At 39.9% G+C, this 22,602-nt stretch overlaps 1 protein-coding gene across 2 annotated transcripts in view; it reads right to left on the reverse strand.

The window, feature by feature from the left end:
• nol4lb (nucleolar protein 4-like b) overlaps nt 1-22,602 on the reverse strand; it is a 371,742-nt gene that overhangs the window by 224,659 nt on the left and 124,481 nt on the right. For both annotated transcript variants that reach the window (XM_072241820.1, XM_072241828.1), the window contains exon 6: nt 15,621-15,756. In XM_072241820.1, the coding sequence (XP_072097921.1) occupies nt 15,621-15,756 (136 nt within the window). The remainder of the gene's footprint in view (nt 1-15,620; nt 15,757-22,602) is intronic.

The raw sequence follows: 22,602 nt of genomic DNA on the forward strand, positions 1-22,602 counted from the left end.
TTTAGCACTAGCAACCTTCTGGACAAGGAAATTGGTGCCCTTCAATTTTAACTGTAAACTATCCTTTTTGTACAAATCTCACCTCCCCTGCAAAAGATCGTTTAATGCCGCAACTGCTGGTTACCTTCAGTGTTGCCAATGAGTGAAAAACTCCTTAAGGTATACTGTTGTGAATGAACATTGAGTGTGGTCACTGACGTGCCAATAATGCTTCCTCCTCATTGGCAGCCAAGGTGCCAAATCATATTCGAAAGGAAGTAGCTCTGTGAAACTATTCACTCAAAGATGATGGGGGTGACATGGTAGGATAGTGGTTAGCGTAACGCTATTACAGTGCCAGCAACCCAGGTTCAATTACGCTACTGTCTGCAAGGAGCTCGAATGCTCTCGCCATGACCACATGGGTTTCCTCTGGATGCTGCAGTTTCCTCCCATGTCCCAACGACGTAATTGGTAGCCTAATCAGTCTTACTGGGTGTAATTGGGCAGTGGGGGCTCATAGGGTCAGAAGGGGATGTTACTGTGCAGTATCTCTGAATAAACTAAACAATAATAAATAGACTACGATAAATAATAAATGAATAAATAAGTGATTTGAATTTAAAACAAACACTAGACAATGTTCTGTATTTTAATTAGAACTATTTAAGTATATTATCACAATTAGGAAAGTACACGTGTGGTCATAAATAACGTCATGCATGGAAATCCTAATTGCCTTACATCAGTGGAAAAAGGAACTGGTCCAAAATAAAAGTATTTTTATTTTGATAAGCATTAAAGGTTAAATTTTACATACTCCAGACCGACTGCTTAGTACAGTTTATGGAGATGGAAGACTCTAAGCTGCTACTTAAACATCATAATTCATTTAGCACACAAATGCAAGGTCCTTTCCAATAGTTCTGGGACAATCCTTCCCTTCATCCATCACTACGAAAACTGCTTAAATTGAGAAATTAAATTAAATGCTCTGTTATTTTTCAGATTAAAACCAGATCCCTATTTTATTTACCCATTTTTCTCAAGACACCTGTGGCTGAATAAGATGGTGTGTCTGCTCTTTTTAATCTCTGATTATTTCTGACTACCTCTAAGCCATCCACCTGCATGTAATCATGCACCCATAACCTCCCTTCTTCAAGAGCGGCTAAACATTTAAATTGGCATAGCTAATACCTAAAATTCTGCCTGTGTGGAGCCTGGGTACAAACTTCTATTGAAGCACTTTATTTCAGTGTGCCGCAGGTTTCAGCTTTATTACACACATTATTAAAGTTTTTTCAATAGCATTAGTGTAAACTCCATTACTGGAATCAACCATGTAAGTTGCTCCCTAATATTGTTTTTAACCTGTAAAATCTTTGTCAGTTAACTGTTAACCTGTCAAATTGTGTTCAGCCACTCCAAGTACAGCAGTTAAAGCCCACCATTATGAAATACAAAAGCTCCTACATTACATGTAATATCAGTATTCTTTCTTGCCTATGAGATAGAAGTCTGTGGTCCATGATTTATGCATGTAATCTAGATTCATATTATTGCATTATGGATAAACCAGAGTGGAAACAAGTCATCCTCAATTCCAAAAGACTGCCCAAGAAGAAGATTGAGAGAGAACTTAAGTATAATGGTTTCCTGTTCAGGTGAATATACTGCTACTTCAAAAGCGTTAAGGAATTGCATAGACGTGCTGTCTAAGATTTCTCACTACTAAATAAAAGCAGTCTAAATGATCATTACTTTCACATGCAGCACTTTGCTGCATGTAAATTGGCTGTTTAACTTGGTTAGGCTGAATCCAATATAGACAATTAAGGGATGGTAATGAATGCAGTTTTGCCAGAATCCTCTACATCTTTACAACAAAATCTAATTAGACGTAAATCTGTTTTAGGTTCCTGGTTGAAGTTCATCATCCACTCTCTTAACTCTTCAGCAGTGACATTAAAAGATCATTTAGGGCACTGAAGATGTTTTAAGAAGTGCTAAGGCAGTTGTTGACTCTTCAAATTAGCATATAGGATGAAAGAAAAATGCATGTGTAATAAGCAGCTGACCCCCACATAAACAGAATCAGAATCAGGTTTATTATCACTGGCATGTAACATGGAATTTGTTCACTTAGCAGCAGCAGTTCAATGCAATACATAATATATAGAGAAAAAAATCAAAATAGTAAAAATAATAAATAAATAAATAAATTGCAGTATACGTATACAGGTGTCCCCTGCTTTTCGAACATTCGCTTTATGAAACCTCACTGTTACGAAAGACCTACATTAGTACCCTGTTTTCGCTTTCAGAAGGTGTTTTCACTGTTACGAAAAAAATCAGCGTGCGATAAAAACCGAATGAGTAATGATAAAGTACAACTTTAATTTTGAAAGGGTACGTAGGTTTAGGGGATATTTGCAAGATTCTTTGAGTCCTTACAAAGAACTGTATGATAGAAAAATGCGCGAGGCTCTGCAGTCAAGCAAGCCTTCCACATCAGCCACAGCAGACGACGAACCTCGACCTTCGACATCAAGGCGGTCAGTCATAGGAGAAGATGAGATGCCTGCTCTAATGGAAACAGATGACGAGATGACACCCCAGTGTCCCACCACCCCAACACCCAGGCCGTGGACAGATACTGTACCGATTCGCGGAGAATGCAGTAGTAGCTGGGAGGCACACAGCACATCTTTAGGAAAAAAGCTGAAATAAACAAGCTAATTAATTAGGTGCCACCCCACACGTCAGCCCAGATCAGAGGCGGTGCAATCGGCAATCGGCAGTGATCTGGGCTGACAATTACATGTCGGGCGGCACATAATTAATTAGTATGTTTATTTCTGCTTTTTTCTTAAAGATGTGCTGTGTGCCTCCTGGCTACCGCTGCACCCTTGCGTGCTTCGGGGCAATGTATCGGTTGGTGGCCCGGAGGGTGGGGGCCACTGCACCACCCAACCTGCGATGACTCAGCCTAACACACCATCATCAGTGTGCTCGGTGCTGTCCCGATTCCGGTAAGTGATACTACACTGTACATACATTATTTCTACTTTATATCGGCTGTGTATTTTTATGTGTTATTTGGTATGATTTGGCAGCTTCATAGCTTAAAGGTTACTGGAGAGCGCTTGCACCGTGTTTTTGCCAACAGCGCTTGCATGAGATTTTCGCTACAGGGAACAGTTTAGTAATGATTGTGGAAAAGTATTTCTACTTTATATAGGCTGTGTATTTATCATATCATTCCTGCTTTTACTATACGTTACTGTTATTTTAGGTTTTATGTGTTATTTGGCATGATTTGGTAGGTTGTTTTTGGGTCTGCGAACGCTCACAAAATTTTCCCATATAAATAAATGGTAATTGCTTCTTCGCTTTACGACATTTCGGCTTACGAACCGTTTCATGGGAACACTCTACCTTCGGATGGCGGGGAAACCTGTATTGAATAGATTTTAAAAAATGCAAAAAACAGAAATACTGTATATTAAAAAAGTGAGGTAGTGTCCAAAGGTTCAATGTCCATTTAGGAATCGGATGGCGGAGGGGAAGAAGCTGTTCCTGAGTCACTGAGTGTGTGCCTTCAGGCTTCTGTACCTCCTACCTGAAGGTAACAGTGACAAAAGGGCATGCCCTGGATGCTGCCTTTCTGAGACACCGCTCCCTGAAGATGTCCTGAGTACTTTGTAGACTAGTACCCAAGATGGAGCTGACTAGATTTACAACCCTGTGAGCCAGATTTACAACAATGAACAGTAAAGTCCCAACAACCCACCGTGTGAATTTTGGGAAATCTGACTCACTGGATATTGATTCTTGTACTCTCTTTCACACATGGGGCCAATGACTCCTATACTCAGTTTAAAATTACCTAGATTGTGCACTTTGTTTAAACTCACCAGGGCCTTAGTTCCCTCACTTCCTTGAAACTCATCAGGGGTTTTGTTTCTCGTGCTCCTTTTAAATTTATGAGCTTCACTAGTAGAACATCTAAGTCAAAGTCTGTTAAAGGTGAATTGGAGTATTAATAGAAATACAATCCAATACTCTGAAAGTATGACAGTCAGGCACCAACGAAGAGCTAAGCATACTGGATTAACAGATATTCACTGTGTAACTTTTCATTGGTGCCACATCTCTAATTACAATAACAAGAATTCTGCTCAAAAATTATACCAAGTTCATATGCGATTGTTGCATAAATGTGGTTAACACCAGTTTCACAAACTATTCCAATCCTCGTTTACAAAACTCACAGGAAGCTGAACTAAACAGAGCCAAATTGCAGCACAGATTCGTCAAATGGCTAAAGCTCATTGCATAAAATATCTCAAGCTATCATTTAATGTCAAATGCCACAAACGTAAATAACAATGTCCTTGCAATAAAGTTGCCAAATTCTTGGAAATAGCTCTGTTAATTTCACCTTATTTTTCCTTACATTTGTAAGGACACCTTGTTGTTACTGACAAAGAGAGGCAACCCATTTCTAAATTTCCTCAAACGTCACATTCATTGACATCTGCTGGAGATAATAAGTATCATCCAGAATGAAGGATCTAATTATCCTTCCATTTAATGGAAATGTGCTGCATTTTTGACCCATCGCCCCTCATCAGCTCAGCTCAAACTATGTAAGGCTCATAATATGTAAAACTCAACTTATGACATGAACGCAAGGATGTGCATACTTACTCATGTTTTAATCACTATTGCCACATCCACTGCTTGCAATATTAAACATGGCTCCTGTGATGTTCAATATAAAAGATGTAACTATACAAGAGAATTATTTCAAAAATTTACCCACACATTCAAGCCCTGTTGAAATCTTATGAGTTTCAATTATATTTCCCTTCTCTTTTAAAGTCTAGTGACCACAGACTCAATCAAACTAACCTCATCTCTTACAGCAGTCCACCTCAGGAATCAGTCTGGTGAACTTTTGAGCACCTTCTCCAAGGCAAGTTATATCCTTTAGAAGAGAAGAGAAAAACTGCACACGCTATTGTACTGTTCTATGTTCTATACTACTAGACAGGTATATGGAGGAATTTAAGATGGGGGTTTATATGGGAGGCAGGGTTTAAGGGTCGGCACAACATTGTGGGCCGAAGGGCCTGTACTGTGCTATACTGTTCTATGTTCTATGTTCCATTCCAAATGTGGTCTCTTAGATCTTGAGGTCAGATCTTCTTGCTATGAAGGCCAACATACCGTTTGTTACAGGAACGCACATCAAAGTTGCTTGAATTTCCAGCATCTGCAGAATTCCTTGTGTTTGCGGATTCGTTAGAGGGTTACTTTCAGAGAATGGTGTACAAAAATGCACAAGTATTTACAAGTTTTAACACTAAGCGGGTACATTAATCTTTTGCAGTTTCTGCATTTCTTTTTAAACACCAGCCATTGTCCATCCACCTTTTCATAAAGTATTTTGGTAGGGGTTTGGGAATCAGAGTGATAGTGTTGAAGATGAGGAAGTTGGTTTACAAACAGAGGCAATGCATAGTAAGACTTTTAGCAAGGAGAACCTGATGATAGGGCAAAATTACAGTCAACAGGATGAGTTGCAACATATAAGGCAGACAAAATTAAAAAAAGGTGAGTACAGGACTAAAGATATTATATTTGAACGTGCACAGTAGATGGAGTAAGGTTGATGAACTTGCAGCACAGTCACGAATTGGAAAGTATGATGTAGGCATTACTGAATCATGGCTGAAAGAAGGTTATAGCTGGGAGCTTAATGTCTAAGGATATGCATTGTATCAAAAAATAAACAGAAAAGCAGAGAGGGTAACATGGATCTGCTGGTAAAAAAAAATGAAATTCAATCATTAGAAGGAAGTGACATAGGGTTCGAAAATGTTGAATCATTGTGGAGGAACTGCAAGGGTAAAAAGATCCTGATAGGAGTTATATACAGACCCCCAAATAGTAGAAAAGATGTGATCTACAAGTTACAAAGGGTGATAGAAAATGTACGCCAAAAGGGCAATATTACAATAGTCATTTTCAAAAGGGGATTTCAAAATGCAGACAGATTGGGAAAATCAGGTAGTTGCAGGATCTCTAGAGGAGAATTTCTAAAATGCCTATGAGATGGTTTTTTAGAGCAGCTCGTGGTTGAGTTCACTAGGGGATCAGCCATTCTGGATTGGGTATTATGCAATGAACCAGAATTGATTAGAGATTTTAAGGTAAAAGAACCCTTGGGAGCAAGTGATTGAAGTCACCCTGAAATTTGAGAAGGAGAAGCTAAAGTCAATTGTGTCAGTATTACAGTGAAATTACAGAGACACTTGAGAGGAGTTGGCCAAAATTAACTGGAAAAGAACACTGGTAGGCATAACAGCAGAGCACCAATGGCAGGAATTTCTGGAAGCAACTTAGAAGGTACAGTATATATATTGTGCATCTCAAAGAGGAAGAAGTATTCTAAAGGCAAGATGACACAACCATGGCTAACAGGGGAAATCAAAGCCAATATAAAAGACAAAGAGAGGGCATATGATAGAGCAAAATTAGTGGGAAGGTAGAGAATTGGGAAGTTTTTAAAAACGAACAAAAGGCAACTAAAAAAGTAATTAAGAAAGTAAAGATGGAATATGAAAGTAAGCTAGCCAATAATATTAAAGAGGATACCAAAAGTTTCTTCAGATATATAAAGCATAAAAGAGAGGCGACAGTGGATATCCGATCACTGGAAAGTGATGCTGGAGAGTTAGTAATGGGGGACAAGGAGATGGCAGATGAATTGAATGAGTATTTTGCATTAGTCTTCACTGTGGAAGACATTAACAATATGGTGGAAGTTCCAAGTATCAGGAGTCATGAAGTGTGTGAGGTTACCATTACAAGGGAGGGGGTTCTTGGGAAACTGAAAGCTCTTAAGGTACATAAGTTGCCTAGGCCAGATGGTGTACATCCCAGGGTTCTGAAAGAGGTGGCTGAAGAAATTGTGGAGGCATTAGTATTGATCTTTCAAGAATCACTAGATTCTGGGAAGCTTTTGGATGACTGGAAAATTGGATGTGTCACTTCACTCTTCAAGAAGGGAGAGAGGCAGAAGAAGAAAATTACAGGCCAGTTAGTCTGACCTCATTGGTTGCGAAGATGTTGGAGTCAATTGTTAAGTATGTGGTTTTGGGGTAGTTGGAGCCAGATGATAAAATAGGCCATAGTCAGCATGGTTTTCTCAAGAGAAAATCTTGCCCGATAAGTCTGTTTCAATCTTTGAAAAAATAACAATTAGGATAGACAAAGCACAATCACAATCAGTTGATGCACAATCACGAAGGGTCTCGGCCTGAAACGTCGACTGCACCTCTGCCTACAGATGCTGCCTGGCCTGCTGCGTTCACCAGCAACTTTGATGTGTGTTGCTTGAATTTCCAGCATCTGCAGAATTCCTGTTGTATCAGTTGATGTGTACTTGGATTTTCAGAAGGCCTTTGACGAGGTGCCACACATGAGGCTGCTTAACAAGCTACAAGCCTATAGTATTACAAGAAAGATAGTAGCATGGATAAAGCAGTGGCTGATTGGCAGGAGGCAAGGAGTGGGGATAACGGGAGCCTTTTCTGATTGGCTGCCGGTGAGTAGTGGTGTTCCACAGAGGTCTGTGTTGAGACTGATTCTTTTTACATTATATGTCAATGATTTGGATGATGGAATTGATGACTTCGTTGCAAATTTGAAGATGATACAAAGATAGGAGGAGCCACAGATAGCTTGGAGTGAATAGGAAGACTACAGAAGGACTAAGATTAGGAGAATGGGCAAAGAAGTGGCAGATGGAATACAGTGTCGGGAAGTGTATGGTTAGGCACTTTGGTAGAAGAAACGAAAGGGTAGACTATTTTCTAAAGAAGAGAAAATACAACAATCTGAGCTACAAAGGGATTTAGGAATCTTTGTGTAAGGTTCCCTAAAGGTTAATTTGCAGTTTGAGTCTATGATGAGGAAGGCAAATTCAATGTTAGCATTTATGTCAAGAGAACTAGAATGTAAAAGCAAGGATTCAATATTCAGACTTTATAAAACACTGGTGAGGTCTTACTTGGAGTATCGTGAGCAGTTTTTTGCCCCTTATCTTAGAAAAGATATGCTGAACCTGAAGAGGGTTCAAAGGAGGCTCATGAAAATAATTTTATGATTAAACAGTTTGTCATATGAAGAGTGTTTGATGGCTCTGAGCCTGTACTCTCTGGAATTTAGAAGAATGAACCATAACCTAATTGAAATCTATCAAATGGGGAAAGGCCTTAATCAAGTGGATGTGGCCAGGATGTTTCCTATGGTGGAAGTCTCTATGACCAGAGGACACAGCCTCAAAATAGAGGGGCATCCTTTTAGAATGGAGAAAAGGAGGAACTTCTTTAGCCAGAGGGTGGTGAATCTGAAGAATTTGTTGCTACAGGTAGCTGTGGAGAGCAAGTCTTTATGTGTATTTAAGGCAGAAGTTAATAGATTCTTGATTGGTCAGAGCATGAAGGGATACAGCGGGAGGGCAGGAGATTGGGGCTGAAAGGAAAAATGAATCAGCCGTGATGAAATGGCAGAGCAGAATCAATGGGCCAAATGTCTTAATTCTACTCCTATATCTTAGTGTCTTATAAAGCTCCCCCAATCCATCATGGTCAAAACAATCCTCATACCTTCATCAGGATCAGGCCGATCACCAACAATGATGAGATGGCCCAGAGAAGAAGTGGATGAGTTACAGGCCTGGTGCTAGGCAAGTAACCTCTTCCTCAATGTTAACAAGACAAAGGAGACGGTTGTCAACTTTACCGAACTTGCAGCATTCACACTGCACCGGCGCCAAAGAAGTGGAAACTGCAAGCAGTTACAAACTCCTGGGAAAAACTATCTATGTATACAAGCTATCATATGTATTTATATTTATTGTGTTTCTTATCATTGTGTTCTTTATCTAATTGTGTATTGTTTGTGCTGAATCAGATCCAGGGTACCAATTATTTTGTTTTCCTTTACACTTGTGTACTGGAAATTACATTAAACAATCTTGAACCTTGAATCAAATGTAGCAAAATGTTGTAAAGGCAATGAATTTTTAATACAAGTTGTAGAAGATCATGAAAAGGAGAATTTGATTAGACCTCATGGAAGGCACTGCCAGCTGATCATAGAGTCAATGAAATTTATGGCACAGGACTAAGCTAAATGACCCGTTATGTTCATGCTGGCAACTACAAGAGAAGAAATTTCAACTAAGCCTGATTACCTTCCCCCCATCTCTAGTCTTATCAGTTATAATATTTCAGGTACTTACCCAAACACTTCTTAAATACCATACGATGAAGGTTTCTGCCTTCAAAACCTTTTCAGGCAGAGAGTTCCAGACATTCTCAAAGTTCAAAGTACATTTATTATTAAATTACAGGTATGTCACCATATTCAACCATAAGATTCATTTTCTTGCAGTCATACTCAATAAATCTATAGAATAATAACCATAACAGAATCAATGAAAGACTGCACCAACTTGGACATTCACAATTCTAGTAAACATTTTGCTACGCCTTTTAATCCTTCCATTAATGATCTTAATTCTTCAATATCTTCTACTTAATCACAGACTTTCCTTCTTTCACCATACTCTCATGCAATTTCTGCATTTGATTTTTCTCTTTTTATTAAGCTTTTTGTTAATACAAGTTCACAAAACTGAAATACTAACAGTTTTTCTATCCATGGATGCTGCTTGGCTTCCTGAGTATATTTTCCGTATTTCATATTTCCTCAGGACACAGGTGGTTATTTTGGCATATTAAATCTATGTCAGCTGATATGTCCAAATTCTTTGTTTTAAAACTTTAGAAGTTAATCCTTTAACTTCTCTACCAGAGGAAACAAGTCCTATTTTATTACTTTTGCCAGCCTGTTATAATTTTAAACATCTGGACTAAATTTCCCAAGCCTCACTGATTCCAAAGCAAACAACCATAACTAAATTATTTCTCAATTTAGTTAAATATTCACTATTTCTGGCAACATCTTCATAAAACTGCTCTGTTATCATCTGCTCAAGTACTATCATATCCCTCCAGTAAAGTGATAACAAGAACTATATACACAATTTGGCTATAGATTAATTAGTATTTTATACGGAAATATTCTTGGCCAGAATTCAATGTACCATGTGTCTTCTTAACCGCCTTATTTACCCACCCTTTCTCAAGCATATGAACATACTCTTCAAGATTTTAGTTCCTCCATATTTCTCAGTATCCTGCATCTTATTGTGTCTTCTCTTCATTCATTTACCCTCTCCTCTTACTGTTCCAAATTAAATTCCATTTCAGGTTTACCTGATCAATTTATTTCTATCTTTTTGAGACCCAAACATTCTATCTCACTGTCACATTTTGTAGTCAGTTCTGGAATATCTGTAAACTTCTTATATATCAATCTATACTATTGATATACAGCGTATGCAGCCCAGCAGAATTCTACTGCAAACAGTCTTCTAGTCATTAAAATCCAGTCAACATCACCCTTTACTTTCAACACAAAATTTTTAATCAAACTTGTCACCTTCTCTCATATCATGTGGAGTTTTACTATTCTGAACACCCTACCAAGCAAAGGTTAGTCAAAGTTGCTGCTAAAATCCACAGACATCAAACACGATTTACTTACAAGATTCAATCCATTTATTCAGGCATGATCTATATAAAAATTCTATGTTGGTCAATCAATTGATTGCTTGTTAAACAATCTCTTTCTTCCTTTTAAAGCAAGTATAACCCTACTAACAGTATTTCTGTCTATACCTGCAACCCAAGATAATAAGCAAATTATGATTAGAACTTCCACTACTTCATCCCCAGTTTCTTTTAATAGATTGGGATATTGTTTGTACTCGGTGCTAGTGGTTTATCTACAGTTAATTATTTCAGAGTCCACAACTCCTCTCAATGTCCAGTGATTTAGAGGACTGGTAGACCATTTAGAATGGAGTTGAGGAAAAAATTTTTCACACAGAGGGTTGTGGTTCTGTGGAATGCTCTGCTTCTGAAGGCAGTGGAGGCCAGTTCTCTGGATTCTTTCAAGAAAGAGTTAGGTAGAGCTCTTAAAGATAGCAGAGTCAAGGGATATGGGGAGAAGGCAGGAACGGAGTACTGATTGTGGATGATCAGCCATGATCACAGTGAATGGCAGTGCCGGCTTGAAGGGCTAAATGGCCTACTCCTGCACCTATTGTCTATGGATTTTACTCTTACTTCTTAACTTCTACACCCTTAGTGTTATCATATTTTATTTCAACAGATGTAAAGCTTTCATTTCAATTCACTTGCATTCTAAAAGGACTGGACTTGAGTGCCAAGCAATTTAATCGAATGGAAACTTTAACTCTGAAAACTAGGATGCTGCCAAATTGAACACAGGAAAAGATAACACAGAAATTGAATTGGACTGAAGTAGTTAAAGATGAGGTGTTTAAAAGACTGGAAACACTCAGAGCAGTTAAGTCTGTATAGGATAGAATACATCCTGTTTTGCTGAGGGATGTGAAAATGAAATATCTAAATGAAATACTTAATTTTCTGGCAATAATCATCCATTGATCTCTGGACATAAGAATACAATTGAAGGAATGCAAACATGTACCCCCTGTTCAAAGGAATGGAGGAGAATAAAACAATAACTGTGCTACAAGCAGCTACAGAGCTAGTTGAATTTCTGACACTATAAAAGCATTTTATAAGTATTCAGTTTTGGAGAAGGAGGAGTGAGAGCCATGAACGAGACACTTAAATATAGGAAAAATGCCAGAGTTAAGAAATAAATTAGTCACAAAAATTTCAGCTGAATTATTAATAGATAAATCTATAAAAAAAAGTGGGAAGCATTCTACTTCAGATCCAAATGTCTCTTAAATAAAATGATTAAAAGTGAATTTTCTAATGTTCTTTTGGATTTGATTGGAATATTATTAAAAATATTTTATTATTTAACTAAAAGAAACAAGTAAATACAAACTTCAATTGGCTCGATTTAATATCAGAGAATGTATACAGTATACAGCCTGAATTCTTACTCTTTGCAGAGACATCCACGAAACAAGAAGCCCCAAAGAATGAATGATAGTCATATCAGAACCCCAAAGCCTCAGTTTAAGATTAATTGCAGGAAATTCCCAGGAATCTATTCTCTAAGCCGGAATGACTGTATACTTGAAAAGGATTTGTGAAGGGTAAATCTGGTCTGATCAATCTAGTTGAATCATTTGGCAAGGTTACTAAGCACTGTGGGTGGACAAGGGCTTATTCACATTCTGCGGACTTTCAGAAGGCATTTGCTACAGCTTGGCATGGGAGATTATCATGAAAACAGAAAATAAGTGAAATTTGAAGATAACCCTGTGGGTGGTAACTGGATGGGAGGTCAGTTACAGAATGTTAGGGTAAAGGATTACTTCATTGGGATGTTTAGCAATTCACTTGCCTGTTCTCACGCTGGTGCAGCCTGGACGCAGTTTTAATCACGCCGCTACGTAAAAACATCTTCTCAGTGGCCAAGGGTACCTTATACAGTATCTAAAGCAGAAGAAGTCCTGACAAATGATCACGTAAGTGTGGCTGCCAGCATTTCAAAGCACTAATTCACAGACTTCATGGGACTTTCTTCACTAAACCACAACACTGGTTCAAGCATGTAGCCTGGTCAGCTCTATTAAACAGCAGAAAAAGACAATAAATTGGAGAGAATGTACCACCTCAACCCAGTCCACCTCCTGTTTCAGAATCAGGTTTATTATCACTGTCATGTGTCGTAAAATGTGTTAACTTAGCAGCAGCAGTTCAATGCAATACTTGAAAATGTGGAAAGAAAAATAAATAAATAAATTGCTGTGGAGTGAGGTAGTGTTCATAGGTTTAATGCCCATTTAGGAATTGGATGGCAGAGGGGAAGAAGCTGTTTTCACGTCATAAGCTCAAGGAGTTCATGGAAGAGATAGAGAAGAGAGAGGGAGATCCTTTATTCCAGGGGAAAAGGAGATCAAAATAAAGACTACAAAAAAAAAAACTGAGGACAGAACAACAAATTCTGGCCACAAGCAAGTCAGAAAATGTGCAGGAATTCAGCAGGCCAGGCAGCATCTGTGGAAAAGAGTAAACAGTCAATATTTTGGGCCAAGACCCTTCATCAGGACTGGAAAAAAATGATGAGGTCAGAAAAAGAAGGTGGGGGGAGAGAACTAAGAAGTACAAGGTAGCAGGTGATAGGTGAAACTGGGAGGGGGAGGAGTGAAGTAAAGACCTGAGGAGTCAATTGGTGAAAGAGATAAAGGGCTGGAGAAAGGGCCTTTAGTTTACCAGGAAGGATGTGTGGCTGTGGTAGTGGACCTGAGATATTGTTCATCCATCGTCGTCGTCTATGAAGACCTCGACACCATTGAGGGTATTGAGGCTAGCGCATGATTTGGATGTGAGAGAGAATTGCTCAGCATCAGCCTCACTCTCTCTTCCCAATTCCCATCTGGATCCAGTGACAAGACAGAGTTGAGACAGCTGGAGATGGGACTAGGCGCAGTGGATGACCAGGATGTCTTCTGCGTCTTGTCATGCCCTACACGTTCCATGACGCTTGCAGAGACCGCCTTCTAAACCGTTGGACCTTCCATTGGTCTCATCTGCTCAATCCGCTGGAGTCTGTCTTCACATGCTGGGATAGACATCTCCCTATCTCACTGAGGGTTTGAGACCCGCCGGCTACCCTCACCTGGTTTAGCTGGCTTGTTGAAGCCGTTGCCTGGGGTGTGGCCGCTGTCGCATGCAAACAGCTACGGGGAGCCACAGGTGAGAGCTGAGTGCCAGGTGGGGACCAAAGGTGGACTAACCGCCTTGAAAAGGACACGGCATGTCCCCCCACCAGAGGTGCTACCCCTCCCTCACACCCCATACACCTCAGGTAGTGGACCTGAGATAGCACATGGTCGCTAAGAGTCAGAGGGCAGTTCTGGCACTGTTCTCAGGTTCCAGTACCATACAGGCCGAAATGATCATGTTAGAAGGGTGTATTTCCTGTAGAAAGACACCCAAGACTAGAAGGCCGGAAACAAAGAGCCAACATGCCAGAACCAAGAAGGACAGGCTGGATAACCACATTATCCCAGGGGACTTAGATGAAGGGATAAGGGTTATGATGTAATGGATAATAAGAAAGTACAGAATGTATGAGTGAGGTAGATGGAGTTCAGTATAAGGAGGCATTGCATTGGAATGAGAAGGGCAAACTGGAATATTTCTTTAAATATGAAAGTTCAGGACCTGTTGAACAAGCAAGGAAGTTAGGTCTCCATACAGAAAAATCAATAATATCCGGAGCACAGGAACCAAAATTAAACTAATGTTCTATTGAAATGTTGGGCTTTATCACAATTGGTATATTTCGCCAACATATTGCAAAATTATGTGATTTGTATTCCTGTTGCGAATTTCTATAATCTCTACAACCTGAGAAAACAGAAAATTAGCGAGAAAATGAAATACAGCTTCATGAAAGAGCTGACCTTTTTCAAAATTACACACTACACTTATTACGGAAGAGATATCCTATTAGTAATCTTACTCTGATTTCACTTTAAAATTCCCGGTAGGTAAATAAAAACCTGGTAAACAGTAGAAAGTGACAAAGACTTGTACTCCCTTGCCGCCTTTTTAGTCTCTGATCTTCCTGGATATGTACATCCATTGGCTATTCACAAAAACCCAAAAGTTGCATCACCATATGATGAATTTGAACTAACATGGAATTTTAACATGCTAAAAAAAGAATGCTGATAGTGCCTAAGTCCGGAAATGCAGAAAAAAACGGGAGCTACCTTCATTGAGACAGTATTGCTTATTATTCTTATTATCATAAGTGAAGCACCTTATACAAAAGTATTTTGTACAATGAAGCACATGAGCAGCCTAGTCCAATCACAATAAAGAAACCTTTGTTGTGGTAAATTTAGTTAATGTGGACTATGCCCACTTCTTTGAAAATAAGTTCAGTTAGTATCTTATTGATTATTCAGTTATTATTGTATCTTATTTATCATATCATAAGTTATAGCTTATTCAATTATCAATCTAGCCCCATGCTCATTACCGTTGGACTTTTTCTCTTTGATCATGTGACTCGAATGCTCTCATGGGCACCCCCTCCCACCCACATTGCCTCAAGAATCATTCGGTCACATGTTTGACCATCTACTCTACCACAACATTCTTCCAAAGTCGTTCCATCTACTTGAAAGAGCTTCACACAAATTGCCTGCTAAGTTACATTAGAACAGTATTTCATTGTGATACTTGAGGTACCCTGCACATAAATACAATTTCATGTTTGCTTAAATATCTTGTCAGTTAAGATGAAAATACTCATAGCTGTATAATTGATAGCCAGAGTACTGAGAAAACATTCCACTTTTTGTTTTAGAATCGTCCCACAGGGTTCCTCCACTTGAGAAGAAAGATGACTCCAGTTTATTTCTTTTTGAAAACATTTAAAAATAGTACTCACTTTAATTAACTGGTCCCAAAGTCAGTCACATTTTTCCCAGTTTGCTTGATTTTATTTTTCAAGAAAGGACTTACCATCTTCTTGGTTATGCAGATTCTGAGGGCTGTGCATTTTTTCTTCTTGACTGGGGCTGGGGTTCACAAACTGGTCAGCTGAAATCCATGTGGTGTCACTCATATCAAAATCATCACTGCTCACTGAACTTTCATCCTACAAAAGAAAATGTATTCACAATTATCAAGATGTGTTGATTTAGTCCAGCTGCATTTCATTGAATACAGTCAGTGTTAATGACATTGCTAAGTGTGCACAATAATGAAAAATGTGTATACAGTACTTTGAATGAAAAATGGAAAATAATTATTAAGAATATGAATTTATGCTGTTCTTTAGTAACTATAGGCAGAAACAAGCATACATGTTCAGAAAACAAAGCCACAAAGAGACCCAACACAACCTGCTCATCAAGAGAGTAGACAGCCTTCGGAAGATATGGGTTTCCATGGCAATTGAGTTTCCGAAATGATGTCCAGTCATTTGATAGAAAATTATATAAAGGCCAAGCATTCAGAGGACACACCACAACCAACAGCACACTGACGATGTCTCCTCACATGGTGATGAAAGGTTCGCAAGTAAATTGCCAAGATTGGAGAAAATTTAACCCAACCAGAGTAGAGAGCTTTCAAACAGATGGACCCGTGGTGAAAGATTAAAAGGTATTTCACAGAGTGCTAAAGATTTGAGGGAAGAGCATCTTTGTGAACTAATGTTTCTTTGACCAGAAAAGAGGCAGCCTTTATATGATGTGTAGGTATGTCATTCTGTAGGAGTCATCCAAATAGATTTGGGTAACAAATTGTTCCACAGATGGACTCACCGTGAACAAATCCAATCGTCCCTTACTTTACTTTTATATTAAATTAGTTAACTAAAGCTATGTGGTGGCTGTCCGCATGCTAGGAGAGGCTTGTCCCTAGCTCACTGAGGTATGAGGCCACCGGCTACCTCCACTGAAACTATAATGCATTTCAGCATTTCAAATTATACGAATTGTAGCATTTTACCACAAACAATGCCAGTAATAAGTCCCCCCCTCCCCTTGACTGCACACAGGTCTCGAAAAACAGATCTCCATTTAACTAATTATGTGACTTCTAAAACCAATTTGTTATTCTGGAGATGCACAGCCCTTTCATCCTTCGTCTCTTCATCTCTGCTACCATTTGTTCTTTCTTTCTGATCCTGGAGTCCTGCGGCCCTGGCCTGATCGGATTCTTGTTCTCTCCTCCATCTGTGCCTATCGTTGTCATTTTGGAGACGTGCATGCCTGTCCTCCTCTGTCTCATCTTTTTTGCCCTGACTCTTTGATCCTGGGGTCGTGCAGCCCTGGCCTCATCCGATTGTTGTTCTCTCCCTCTCCTTGCCACTTCCCAACGACGTTTGGCGTCATCTCTTGACCATAATGTCCCCCTTCTCTTTCCACGCAGCATAATTAGGCTATCCATATATTTTTACCCTAATGCTTGATAGAAGATAGGAAGCAGTAACACCAAAGCCTCCAAGCTGCTGAGGCTGGCCGTGCGTATGCGTTGGGTCGTGGCGTCGCAGTCTCCATGGAAGGTGGAGCCGGCTCTGTGCGCATCATGAGGCGCCGCTGAGGCTGGCCGTGCGCATGCGTCGGGCTGTGGCGTCCCGATTTCCATAATGGCTGATCGGGTCTCAGGTGAAAGGCAGCCTGTTGATTTTTGACGAATGAGCAATTTTATACGAATATATAACCCTGAATTTTGCCTGTATTCTGTAAGTTAGTGCATTTTAATTCGATTTAGCCAAAAAAAGTGCCGCTGTAATGCACCGTTTGCGTAATTGGAGGTCACAAACAGACAAACAGACAGACAGAGCATGAGAGTTTTAGTAGTATATAGATAGTCAGAACAAAAGGAGGGAGGAAATATTGTATTCATCCATCATGTGTGTATGTGTGTGTGTGTGTGTGTGTATATATATCTTTATAGATCCTCAACTTTTTCTCCCCTGCATTTAAGAAAAGAGCTTGTTTTGAATCTGTTATTTTGAAGATTAGAAAGCTCTTGAAAGTGAATATTTATATATGCTGACATTTTTTTCTTTAACTATGTTCTCAAACTGCGTTTCAATTAGCAAGAAATTGCTCATTTTCGTATTTCCTCTTACGGTAAGGGACATTTTAGAGGAAATAACCTATACATCTGTTCCAAGAAACAAATCTCCAAATACACAGTGAGAAAATTGCAATTATTGCACCTCCAGTCATTCAGCAAATCTTAAAAGTGCATTACAATTTACAACAATGATTCAATTGATTTGCTTTGTCTTTATTCCCGCTTTTCTGCGTAGGTAATGGTACAAATTAATATCCTAGGTAAAACCTTCTCTCATAGCAAACTAGAAAGGCTTAAAGAATCTTCAAATAGATTTTGCACTCTGTTAATTCTAATGGATATAATTATTTTTTTCTAGCAGCCCAATTGAATTAGGAGTGAGAGAGGAGGCAACTCTCAGGTCCATCAGTGAGATTTTAAAAAGGAGCATTCGTGGGCTTCTGGCATTTTCTTGGCAGCCCAATTGAATTTGGAGCAACTCACAGGTCCGTGAGCATTTTAAGAAGGAGCATTCGCGGGCTTTCAGTGTTTGTGGCGGCTCAGTCAAAGAGTAATTCAATAGCAAGGGCAAATAAAAATCAGGTAGGGCCAAGTAGAGCGGCCAATGTGTGAGTGGACCAGTGTTAGAGTGGGATGGTTTTGGTGAGAACAGGCTTGGGCTAAGTATATACCTGGTAAGTTTCTTCTTTTTCATTCTTCATCTACTAGTACATAGTTAGAGCAATGAGGATGGCTCCAGGGCCTGTGTTGTGTTATTCGTGTGTTATGTGTGAATTTTGGGAGACCTCCAGACATCTGCACCAGACACACTGAGCTGCAGCTCCTCAGAAAGCATGCTAATGACCTGAAGCTGCAGCTCACAGGGGAAACTGAGTGGGTGACATAGCAACTACAGGGGGGTAGTCATCCCTAAGTAACAGGAGGCAGGTATCTGGGTGACTGTCAGGAGAGAGAAAAGATACGGGCAGCTAGTGCAGAGTACCCCTGAGGCTGTTCCCCTCAATAATAAGTATACTGCATTAGATCATGTTGGGCGGTGGGGGGGAGGGGGAATGAGCTATCAGGAGGAAGCTGCAATGACCAGGTCTCCAGCACTGTGGCTCAGAAAGGAAGGGGGTAAAAGAGGACTTCAGCAGTGATAAGGGATTCCATATTGAGACGAGTAGACATGAAATTCCATGGATCAATAGAGACACCAGAAGGTATTTTGCATCTCAGATATCAGGGTCAGGGGCAACTTGGATTGGGTCCCTGGCATTCTCAAAGGGGAGGGTGAGCAGCCAGAAGATTTGGTACATATTGGTTCCAATGACATGGGTAGGAAAAGTCAGTAAGTTCTGAAGAGAGAATTTTGGGTGCTAGATAAAAAGCCGTAAAGCAGGACCACCAGGGTAATAATCTCTGGATTACTGCTTATGTTGCACTCAAGTGAGGGTAAGAGTAGTATTATATGGCAGACGAATGTGTGGCTGAGGTACTGAGGTACTGGTGCAGGGGGCAAGGGTTCAAATTTCTGGATCATTGGGATCTCTTCTGGGGAAGATATGACCTGCGCAAAAGGGAAGAGTAACACCTGAATGGGGGGGGGAGGGCAGGGGGGCAATATCCTTACGGGCTTATGTTTCTTCAGATACATAAAGTATAAAAGAGGAGCAAGAGTGGATATCAGACTGCTGGAAAAATGATATTGGACAGGCAGCAAGGTGGGGCAAGGAAACAGAGGATGAACTGAATAAGTATTTTGTATCAGTCTTCCCCGTAGTAGATTAGCAGTATGTTGGAAGTTCCAGGTGTAAGGGGTCATGAAGTGTGTGAAATTTCCATTACTAGAGAGAAGGTTCTTGGGAAACCAAACGGTCGGAAGGTAGATAAGTCACCTGGACCAGATAGTGTACACACCATGGTTTTGAAAGAGGTGACTTAAGAGATTGTGGACGCATTTGAAATGATCTTTCAAGAATCACTAGATTCTGGAATGGTTCCAGAAAACTGGAACATTACAAATGTCGCTCCACTCTTCAAGAATGGAGGGAGGCAGAAGAAAGGAAATTATAGGCCAGATAGTCTGACCTCAGTGGTTGGGGTGATATTGGAGTCAATCATTAAGGATGCGCCTTTGGTGTACTTGAAGGCACTTGATAAAAAAGGCCATAGTCAGCATGGTGTCCTCAAGGGAATATCTCGCCTGACAAATATGTTGGATCTTTGAAGAAATAACAAGCAAGATAAACAAAAGAGAATCAGTTGGTGTTGGCTACTTGGACTTTCAGGCCTCTGACATGAGGCAGCTTAACAAGCTTACGAGCCCATGGTATTACAGAAAAGATTCCAGTATGGATAAAGCAGTGGCTGATTGGCAGGAATAAGTTGTGGGAATAAAGGGAGATTTTTCTGGTTGGCTGCCATGACTAGTGGTGTTCCACAGGGGTCTCTGTTAGGATCGATACTTTTAATGTCATACATTAATGATTTGGATGATGGAATTGATGGCTTTGTTGCAAAGTTTGCAGACCATACGGAGATAAGCAGAGCAGCGGGTAGTTTTGAGGAAATAAGGAGGCTACAGAATGACTTAGACAAATTAGGAGATGGGCAAAGAAGTGGCAGATGGAATACAGTATCAGGAAGTGTGCAGTCATGCACTTTGGTAGAAGAAATTAAAGGGTTGACTACTTTCTAAATGGAGAGAAAATACAGAACTCTGAGGCACAAAAGAATTTGGGAGTCCTTGTGCAGGATTCCCTAAAGGGTAATTTGCAGGTTGAGTCTGCGGTAAGGAAGGCAAATGTGATGTTAGCATTCATTTCAAGAGGACTAGAATATAAAAACAAGGATGTAATGTAATTTTATAAAACACTAGAGAGGCCTCACTTGGAGTATTGTGAGCAGGTTTGGGCCCCTTGTATTTGAAAGGATGTGCTGAAACTGGAGAGGGTTCAAAGGGAGTTCATGAAAATGATTCCAGGATTGAACGGCTTGTCAGCTGAAGAGCAGTTAATAGCTTGGGCTATATTCACTGCAATGTAGAAGAAAGAGGAGTGACCTAATTGAAACCTATTGAATGGTGAAAGGCCTTGATAGAGTGGATGAGGAAAAGATGTTCCTATGATGGGAGCGTCGAAGACCAGAAAACGCAGCCTCAAAATAGAGGGGTGCCCTTTTAGAATGGAGATAAGGAGGAATTACTTTAACCAGAGACTAGTGAATCTGTGGAATACTTTGCCACAGGCAGCTGTGGAGGTCAAGTCTTTATGTATATTTAAGGCAGAGGTTGATAGATTCTTGATTGGTCAGGGCATGAAGGGATACAGGGAGAAGGCAGGAGATTGGGGCTGAGAGGATAAATGGATCAGCCATGATGGAATGGTGGAGGAGACTCAATGGGCCAAATGGCCCAATTCTGCTCCTATATCTTATGGTCGTATAGCCAGGTTTGCAAGGATCGTTAAGGATGTTTTAAACTTATTTGTCAAGGGTATGGGAAATTAAGTGATAGGGCTCAGAATGGGGCAGTTGGTATACAAACAGAGACAGTGTGTAGTGAGACTGTCGGGCAGGATATGCAGATGATAGAGCAAAATTGCAATCTGTGGGATGAGTTGCAGTACAGTAGGGGGTAAAATTGAAAAGGGTAACAAATACAGGACTGAAGGTGTTATATTTGAATGCACACTGTACATGGAATAAGGTAAATGATCTTGTAGCACAGTTAGAGACAGGCAGATTTGACACTGTGGGCATCTGGAATCATGGCTGAAAGAAGATTATTGTTATGTGCTAAACATCCAAGGATACACATTGTATCAAATGTTCAGGTAGACAGAGGAATTGGGGTGGTTCAGTAGGTAAAAAAATGAAAATCAAATCCTTGGACAGAGGTGATTTAGGATTGGAAGAAGTAGAATTATTGTGGTAGAGTTAACAAACTACAGAGATATTACAGGCCTCCATGCAGTAGCAAAGATAGGGGCTACAAATTACAATCGAAGAAAGAAAAAACATGTCATAATGGGCGATCTTACGACAGTCATGGGGGATTTCAATATGCAGTAGATTGCAAAAATCAGGTAGGTGCTGATTTTGGATCCCAAGAGAGAGAATCTGTAGAATACCTATGGGTTAGCTTTTTTAGAACAACTTGTGGTTGAGCCCACTAGGGGATCAGCTGTTCTGGGTGTTGTGTAATGAACTAGATTTGATTAGGGATCTTAAGGTAAAGGAACCTTTAGGAAGCAATGATCATAATATGATAGAATTCAACCTGTAATTAAAGAGGGAGAAAATAAAGTCAAATGTATCTGTATTACAGAGGAGTTAAATAATGCTAGAGGGGTAGTAATGGAGGACAAAGAAATGGCAGAAGAACTTGAGAAGAATTTTGCATCAGGCTTCATTGTGGAAGACACTAGCAGTATGTTGGAGGTTTGAGAGTGTCAGGGGGCAGAAGTGAGTGCAGTTGCTATTACTAAGGAGAAGGTGCTTGGAAACCTGAAAGGTTTGATGGTAGATAAGTCACCTGGACCAGATGAACTACATTGCTGGGTTCTGAAAGAGGTAACTGAAAAGATTCTGGAGGCATTAGTAATGATTTTTCAAGCATCACAAGATTCTGATTTGGTTTCAAACAACTTGATAATTGCAAATGTTACTCCACGCTTCAAGAATGGAGGGAGGTAGATAGGCCAGTTAGCTTGACCCCTGTGGTTCGAAGATGTTGGAGATGATTGTTAAGAATGTGGTTTTGGGGTACTTGGAGACACATGGTAAAATAGGCCAAAGCAATATGGCTTCTTTAAGGGAAAATCCTGCCTGACAAATCTCTTTAAATTCTTTGACAAAATAACAAGCACGGTAGACAAAGGAGAATCAGTGGATGTTATGTACTTCGATTTTCAATAGTCTGTTAACAAGG

Source organism: Mobula birostris, chromosome 2, assembly GCF_030028105.1.
Source record: "Mobula birostris isolate sMobBir1 chromosome 2, sMobBir1.hap1, whole genome shotgun sequence".
Taxonomy (NCBI): Eukaryota; Metazoa; Chordata; class Chondrichthyes; order Myliobatiformes; family Myliobatidae; genus Mobula; species Mobula birostris.